The sequence below is a fragment of the Cygnus atratus genome, chromosome 16, assembly GCF_013377495.2.
Source record: "Cygnus atratus isolate AKBS03 ecotype Queensland, Australia chromosome 16, CAtr_DNAZoo_HiC_assembly, whole genome shotgun sequence".
Taxonomy (NCBI): Eukaryota; Metazoa; Chordata; class Aves; order Anseriformes; family Anatidae; genus Cygnus; species Cygnus atratus.
The window spans coordinates 819,381-827,879 of record NC_066377.1 but is presented as its reverse complement, the minus strand read 5'-3'; the positions used below and the strand labels follow the sequence as shown (position 1 = coordinate 827,879).

Here is an 8,499-nt window from a genome sequence, read left to right as displayed (position 1 = left end):
TTGTTCTGGGAACTCACACCGGTGCCCTGCCCCAGCACTTTGCTGCCTGTCCCAGGGGAAGGCTCCGGGCTCCGGGTCCCCCCCGGGCTCCGGTTCCCCCCCCCCGCGCCACCACCGGCCCCGCGCTGAGCCGGGCTCCGTGCGGCTGGGGGCGGGGCTGGGGGCGGGGCTTGAGGCTGGGGGCGGGGCGTCCCAGCCGGCACGCGCCTCGCGGCCAGCGCTAATGAATGGGGCCGCGGCGCGGGGGCGGGGCCCGCCGGCTCCTCCAATCACACGCGAGCCCTCGGCGGGGTGGGCGGGGCCGCGCGGTAGCGGCGCGGCGGCTGTCCCCGCCCCCCCCCTCCCCCGGGCCGCCGCCCGCCCTTTTTGCTGCGCGCGGCGCTGGGCCGCCGCGACGTGACGGTGCCGGTGACGTGAGCGCGTAGCGTGCGCGTGACGTGGTCCCGGGGCAGGCGGGCGGGGCCGGTTTGAACGCGGGGGAGACGGGGCCGGAGCGGGCAGGTAACGGGCGGGGAGGGGCGGGAGCGGGAGCGGGGCCGGGCCGTGGGGAGCGGGGCCGGGCCGGGCCTGGCTGAGGGGAGCGGGGACCGGGCAGCGGGGCCGGGCGGCGGGGAGCGGTGCGGGGCCCGGCGTGCGGCCTGCAGGGCCCGGCCCCGCCTGCCCCGGGCGCGCCCCTCAGCCGGGCCGCGGCCCTCAGCGGAGCGGAGCGGCCCCGGGGCCTGGCCGGGCCGGGGGAGGGGGCGCGGCCGGGCCCCGCTTTGTGCCGCCGGGGCCGGGAGCGGAGCGAGGCCGGCGTCTGGGCAGGCACCGGGGGGCGAGAGGTGGTCGGGCTGCTCCCCGCCCCCCCCCCCCCCCGAGCCCCCTTCGAGCGCCGCCGTTCCGGTGGGGCGAGGCCGTCCCCTGGGGCTCACGGCCCGGTTGTGTCCCGCAGAAGATGGCGGTGAACGTGTACTCCACGTCGGTGACGAGCGACAACCTGAGCCGGCACGACATGCTGGCGTGGATCAACGAGTCCCTGCAGCTGGCGCTGACCAAGATCGAGCAGCTCTGCTCAGGTGAGGGGGGGGCCTGGGGAGGGGAACCCCAACCGGGGTGTGCCCGGGCTCGACGGGGTAAACCTGCCCCGTCCGAGCTGCCCGTGCCGGCCTCCGCAGCCCTGGGTTGGCTGAGCTGGGGGTAGGAGCAGGTCCGTGGTTAACGTTAATCTGGCGTCTGCTGGTGCAGTCTGGTTACAGCTGGAGCTTTTTCAAAATGTTTTTTAGCAGTGTGTTCCACAAAAAAAGGTGTATTCTTCAGGCGCACTGCGGCATAAACAGAACAAGAAGGGATGGGGGCTAACGTGCATAAAAGACTCTTAGGAGAAGTTGTTTTCTTGTGGGGAATTCACTCTGATGGGTATGTTAAGCCTTGCAGGGATGGTAAGTAGCATAAACAAATGTGATTTCTTATGGAGGAGAACCACGAGGAGGTTTGGGAAGTGCCTAAAGGCTCAGGTTGGGCTGAAGGAGAGGCGTGAGGGAAAGCGTCCTGGTAATTCTTGGGCTCACCTTGAGGAATTTGCAACTGCTTTTAGTAAATTGCTCTTACTAAACTGCCCTTCCATCAGCTGGTGGGACCCCAAGTTAGTGTGGATTGAGCTGACTTTAGCAAAGATGAATATCTGTTGGCTGTGAGCAGAGAAGGGGAAGTGACTACGCTACAGAGATGAAGTCACATGTCATCACAGGGAGGAGTGTGTGTGTTTGTGTGTGTGGGAGGACGCTTGTAGGAATGAATAAAAAATAATAGTGTGTGGAGTAACAGCAGAAAAAAAAAACCTAAGGCTAAAAATGCAGCCTAGGTTAGGTAGAAGATGGTGATTTGAATAACTGCAGCAGAGAGATGAAAGGGACTTGGTGAAGAGTGGAAGCGTGTCTCACATGGTGAGTTTGAGATAAGATGTTGCTCAAAGAACGAGGGACGTGGAAATTGGGAGCTGAGTAAAAGGAAAAAGCTTAACATACGTTTGGAACTGTCAATATGTTTCCGGTGCCTGCAAAAATACTCCCAGCCTCTGCAGGTGTGGAGGTGGCTTTTACTGTCGCAGGCATGTGAGAGCAGAGGTTTCCAAGCTTTGCTACATTTGGTAAGGGCAGTATTGACAGCAGCAATTTGGGGTTGCATAAATGCACAGATCACTTTGGCTTATGCTGTGTATTTTCTTTTTTTTTTTTTTTAAATCATGCTTACTTTACAGATCACAAATTGTTTTGAGATGGGGAATTTCTTTCTTTGTGTCAGTGTATGAGCAGCAATCTTGTAGTCACAGGTGAAAGTGGGAGCTCCAAACAACCTGCTAAATATCTTGACAGAAGGTGGGTGGTACAGGACTGTTACCCCTGCCTGAGATGAACAGGCCAGTTCAGGGCAGTATCAGGATGTGTTACTGCTTGACCTTCTGTATCTCAAAAAAAGGCTTCTCATGTAGCTATTTGATGTTTTAGGCCAAGGCTCATGTTACTCTCCTTGTGCACTTAATTCTTTGATGTCGTGGGGTGGGAAACAATGCTCAGAATTTGATGTGTGTATTTTCAATGGCACACAGTTGCAGATCATCACTGTAGAGTGATAAAATACAGTTTTAAATATCTTTCTTTAGTAGACGTGTACATTTTACAAAAGCTCACTCTTTGGAGGTGGTTGTCTGCTCATTGTAGCTGAACTGAATCCTGCTCTTCTTACGGTCAGAGCCGAATTGAAGGACATGAAGGATTTAAAATGAATGGAAAGAAATAGTCTTATATCAGTTCTTTGATTAAAGTTTGATTTAAATATAATTCAGCTTAATTTGGCCTCTTAACTTGGAGAGCCCCCTGAATTTTGTTTATGTTCTGGTTTTAGTAAGTAAATAAGACACTATTTTGATGATTAAATATAATTTTTCAGAATTATTCTTTTTCTAGTTCTGTTAGCGTTGATGAGAATAGCTTACATGCCTGTCAGACGCGTGTAACAGATCTGTACTGATATCCGTGAGTAAAGGAAAGCCAAATAACGCTGGATTTTTTCTCTGGGAATTACAGAGGCGCTGTTGCTCTTCTTTATAAGACCTGAAGCCAGGAGACCATAAGTTTAGTTCTACAGTTCACTTAAGCTTATTTACAGCCGTGCTGCACCAAAACAGATCAAAGGGTTCTGTTATCTTGCTGTTGCTGCCTTTAAGGGAATGTGTAGCTGCGGAATGAGTCAGGTCAGGTGGCTGATCTGACTGAAAAACAGCTTGTGTAGGCTTAGCGAGGTGACTTGATTCATCCTCAACTGTGTTTTTCTCTCGGCAGGTGCTGCGTACTGTCAGTTCATGGACATGCTCTTTCCGGGTTCTGTAGCGCTCAAGAAAGTGAAGTTTCAAGCAAAATTGGAACACGAATACATTCAAAACTTCAAGGTTCTACAAGCAGGTTTTAAACGAATGGGTGTTGACAAAGTAAGTTGGATTGTAACTGATTCTCCTTGCTCTGAATATCCAAGTAGATGGAATGTACTTTCAAATCTGGAGCTGAATAAATCTGGGGACAGAGTTGTTTTCGGCTTGCACATCTCAAAAGTTTTTGTTTGCACTGGGGTCCTCAGTTGTATTGGTACAATCTGCTTTACTCCAGCTGAGGTTAGGTGTGCGTTTCTTAATGATGGAGGTGATTTCTTCCATTTTAGTTCCGTACAACTTCTGTAGCACAGACTAATACTGAAATTCGAGATAAATTTTACTCGAGCTTATACATGACAAAGATGGTTCAAACAGTGTGTTCCCATAAGCTATTGGTAAGGTAGTCTTAAGGATTTCAAATTCCTCTTTACAGGTGTATGTAACTTTAAACTGGTGACAATGAGATGTAAGTTTTTTCGTAGATCAAGTGTGTGTTATGCTTATGGAAGCGTGCCTTATCTAGTTACTAGTTACTGATAGCATGTTTGGTACAATGCAGAACATTCCCTTGTTAAAACCTCTTCTGATGAAGAAGGCATCTCGTTCTTTGTTGGCTAACAGTTTGAACACGTGCTTGGTTGGTCTTATACCTTGGGGGAGGAACTTGTGCAGCCTGCCCAGAACTGGGCAGCTGTGCCGAAAGTGCCAAATGATCACCTAACAGTAATGACTCCCGACCACTGCCAGGCTTCACAGACTGAAAGCTTGTGGCCTACAGACAGATCTTCACAATTCGCTGCTTTTTCAGTAATCTTCCTCGTTCCAGAGACGCTGTAATAAACTAAAAAGGTGATGTTTAAACCTTGTAGCGGTTCTGTGTGAGCAGGCTATGAAATTGGTCAGCAGTTCAAGTATACGAAAGCTAGCACTGGGTGAGCCACCTTCAAATTTACAGATAAGCTTTTTCAATGAAACTTGATGCAGCAGAAACCTTGCTGCAGAACTATTTCAAGTTAGTTGGGCCCTCACAGTGAAACCAGATTTGTTTTTAATTGTAATTATTAGGAAAAAATCTGTTACATACAGTTATGTCTAGAGAAAATCCTCCTTGGACTGCATAAAGAATTGCATTTGCTTATTATTTTAAAACTTATTTAGTAAGGGAGAGAGAGGTTCTTTACCCTTAAAACAAGTTTAATCTTTTTTTTTTCCAGATAATTCCTGTGGACAAACTAGTGAAAGGAAAATTTCAGGACAACTTTGAATTTGTTCAGTGGTTCAAAAAATTTTTTGATGCGAACTATGATGGGAAGGAGTACGATCCCGTCGCTGCCCGGCAAGGCCAAGAGACAGTAGCACCAAATCTTGTTGCACCAGTTGTGAACAAACCCAAGAAATCTCTCGGTTCTGGCAGTGCAGGTAGAGAAGACAGTTAAAGATTCTCTAAATCATTAAAAACTCTGGGGGAAATGAGACTGGGTCACTAATTAAAATCAGTGTATGAAACTGTATTATTTTGCAGCTTATTTCTGAGATGCTAGGCTTCAAACTCTGAATCATGCTTTCGTACCTGGTTATCTTGGAGCTACAGAAAGAGAAAACAGCTAGGATTGGTGTCAAGACGTGAAAGAAAATGCACGTCACATGGAGTAAAGGAGGAATACTTCATATACAAAAATGTCTTCAAATTTTTGCATGCTTCGAAGGGGGACAGTACTCTTAGGGCAGGAAAAAAGGTGTGCTAGGAAGAGCTAATGCTAAGTCAATCTTGCAGCCCCACAGAGGCCCATTGTTACACAGAGGACCCCAACGACTGCGAAAGCTGGGACTGGAATGGTGAAAAAGGCTGCAGGAGATGATGAATCAGCAGGATTGATTGAGCAGGTGTGTTGCCAAAATGGCCTTCTGAACTGCCCTGTGCTTCATAGTGTATGCATATATATATTTTAATAGCATGAAATGACTCTGTTAGGGAGATAGCAGAAAGAGATCTGTATCTACTAAGTTCATTTGGAATCACTTAATCAGAAGCCTTCGTTATAAAGGTTTTGCTCTCCTGATAGGAGCAAAACCGCTTATGCAGTACATGAGCGCCCAGGCATTTAAATCTAGTGTGTGCCATGTCACACATAGCATTGTTTTTAAGTATTTCCACAGCTGTGTTGCAGATATTGCAGCATTCCAACTGAGCTATGAGCAGCTGCTACTTCAGTGAAATACTGAATGTAGTACAACTAAAACTGCCCTCAGTGTGAGAGAGTTGTCTTGAAGGAATGCGTTAGCAAAGAAAACTGCAGGCAGTTAAATTTTTACCTATGTCATGTACTAAGCCTTGGGAATTTCCAAGCGGTATTGCATGTGTTGGGTTGGGTGTTTATTCTGGAAATAGTATTATAATTTAAGAAACAGACCTCTTCTTCCTCGTAAGACCTCCCCCTGCCTTTCTCCAGTATCTTGGTAATTTCTGAAGTGCTTTGCATATAAACACCTTTCTGAGAACTTTGGGGATCCTGCCTTTTGAATAGACGCTACTGCCTTCTCTTTGGTGGATAAACTATCGTTGATGTCCTGTGACAGATCAATGTATTGAAACTTACTGTTGAAGATCTGGAGAAGGAGAGAGACTTCTACTTTGGCAAACTGAGGAACATTGAATTGATCTGCCAGGAGAATGAAGGGGAGAATGATCCAGTATTGCAGAGGATTGTGGAAATTCTTTATGCCACAGATGTAAGTAATCTTGTATAAATTGTATTGCATAGTTCTCCCTGCACTGCGCCTTGTTACTGGGAGCTGGTTTGCTTTATAGTGCTCCCTCTTTCTACTTTTTTTCTTTAGGTTTATGGCATAGCCTTTTCCTGCAATAAAGGAACAGATAACATAATTATAGTCAGGCAACAAACAAGATCAGGCTCTCATGAAGAGTATATAACAAATAGATCAAAGATGAGGAAAATAAGCCTACTGTAATTTATCTTGACACTGTAAATGGTTGACTTAAGGGTACTTCCTTTTCACTGTTCTAAGTATAAATAAATACATTAAAGGAGGGTACAGAGTAGCTGGGAACTGGTTTAACATCAGTTTTTCATTAAAGCACTTGTTTTATCCCCTTTCAGGAAGGCTTTGTGATACCTGACGAAGGAGCACCGCAGGAAGAACAAGAAGAGTATTAACAGACCACATACTGTACCAGCAGAGCAGCAACATCAGAATTCTTTGCCCCAGATCATGTGCTTAACTGTAAAATACTCCACTTTATTCTTAGAGGACTCACTGGTTTCTTTTCATAAGCAAAAAAGTACCTCTTCTTAAAGTGCACTTTGCGGAAGTTTCACTCTTTTTACAGTGGGTTTGAGTTAGGAGCTCTTTCTCACTTTGTAGCAGAGCAGTATTCACATCTAGGTGGTATATTTAGGGAGCAAGAGGCTGAATATTTGGAACTTGTTGCAGAATGGTTTGCTGGTAAAACACTGGTTTGTGGAAAGACTCTTTTTGTATCTAAGGTGGCGTGTAGTAGAGAACTTAAAGACTCTGACTCGCAGAAAGATTGAGTTAATGTGAAATTGCAGCACAGAAATTATAATAAAATGCCTTAAGAGTATTTAATATGCTTCCATATGCCAAATTGAAGTAATGTGACGGGAGATTTTATGTGCTTCATATTGGGGTAGACGCTTGTTTAACTCCATTCACTGCTGTCTGAGAGGCCTTGCATGGCAGTCTCACTTTGTCAGCAAGTGCTCAAAAGGGGCTATTAAAACAAAACTTCATTCCTATGTAAAGCTGCTTACTGAGTGATTAGTTCTCGATGAAATAGGCCTTAACGTTGCCTGTCACAAGATTAGAGGGAGTATGAACAGCTGAGACACATAAATTACCTTGAAGAGTGCTAAAGCCTTTTTCTATGGCATTGTGGCTAATGACTTTGCCAAAATGTACTGTGTTTTCTGTTTAAAAACAAAACAAAAAACAACAAAAAGCAAAGGGCATCCAGTCTTACTGCCTAAAAGGTTCTTCAGAAGTAATTTTCTTTTCTGGCTCTTGTTTCTATAACTGTTTATTTTTGTTGGTATGCTTTTTGGTCTCTCACTGGTTCTCTTCTCTTTCCCATCCCAAGGAGTGCTATCAAATCCAGTGGTTGTAACGGGACTTGCACTGTGCAACTCTCTTAGAATGAAAATGAATTGAGCACGTGAGGATGATTGTCTTTTTTTTTAAACCAGGACGTATCTAATAATAATACTTGCCACTTCACTAGTTTTCTGGGGTCAAAACTAAAAGATGCTGGCTAACAGAGCTAATGTTCCTGCAGAAAATACAGTACTGAGACTAACTTAAATATTAATATTTAAAATACTTTCTTTAACTGTCCCTCTTTTTTGCTATCATGCCCCGCGTTACTGTTGTGTTTGGCAAGATCCTGCAAGACTTCTGATTCCCCTTCACTACTGAGATTGATCAGTCCTGTTGTGCTTGTATTCATTTGTTCCTGGTGGTAGCTTGTCCTAAAATGTGTGTAGGAGAGCATTTTATGGTAATTGTTGTGTAGTGCATGAATCTTTGTGAAATTCAGAGAAAAACCCAAATTCAGTGAATGCCAAAAAATGCAAGTATCTAGCCATTGTTTAAAATTGCAGTGGTGCTATTTCTCTTGTGGCCTTTTAGACTTTTGTTGCCCTAAAACTCCATTTTACTGAGAAACCATATTTGACTCGGACTTTTCTTGACAGGGTTTTTCTATTTTACGCAGTTTCTAAATAAAGTTCTGTATTTCAAGAGTGTCATGTCTGCTGGAGTCTCTCATACTTTCAGATATGATAAGGCAAAGCTAGAGATGGTGGTGGTTTTCGTTATGAAGCTTGCAGGACCTGGAATATCTGCTTTCCTTCTCTGGTCCTACTTATATTCATTGCTAACCTGAGCAGCAGCAATGTTGAAACTTTCTTTGGAGTGTGCTGGGGGAAAACGTTGCTTGAGTTTTTTTCTTTTTTTCCCCCACAAGCGGATGAAATGTGAGTGTATTGTTGACTTCCTCCTAATGGTGTAAGAAAGGGGCTGGAGAACAGGAATGCCAGTGTATGACTAAAGTGTTT

The 8,499-nt window shown here is 45.7% G+C and overlaps 1 protein-coding gene across 2 annotated transcripts; it reads left to right on the top strand.

Annotated features, from left to right (window-relative positions):
• The first annotated feature begins 349 nt into the window (after positions 1-349).
• Positions 350-8,185, top strand: MAPRE1 (microtubule associated protein RP/EB family member 1). Of its 2 annotated transcripts, none has more exons than XM_035567229.2 (7): positions 350-501; positions 932-1,055; positions 3,318-3,463; positions 4,618-4,822; positions 5,178-5,287; positions 5,981-6,133; positions 6,523-8,185. In XM_035567229.2, the coding sequence occupies exons 2-7, from the start codon at positions 935-937 to the stop codon at positions 6,577-6,579; spliced, it is 792 nt and encodes a 263-aa protein (XP_035423122.1). In that variant the 5' UTR covers positions 350-501; positions 932-934; the 3' UTR covers positions 6,580-8,185. The 2 variants fall into 2 exon arrangements, with proteins under 2 accessions (XP_035423122.1, XP_050570051.1); XM_050714094.1 differs by having other exon boundaries at positions 410-501; positions 935-1,055.
• Positions 8,186-8,499: the final 314 nt, after the last annotated feature.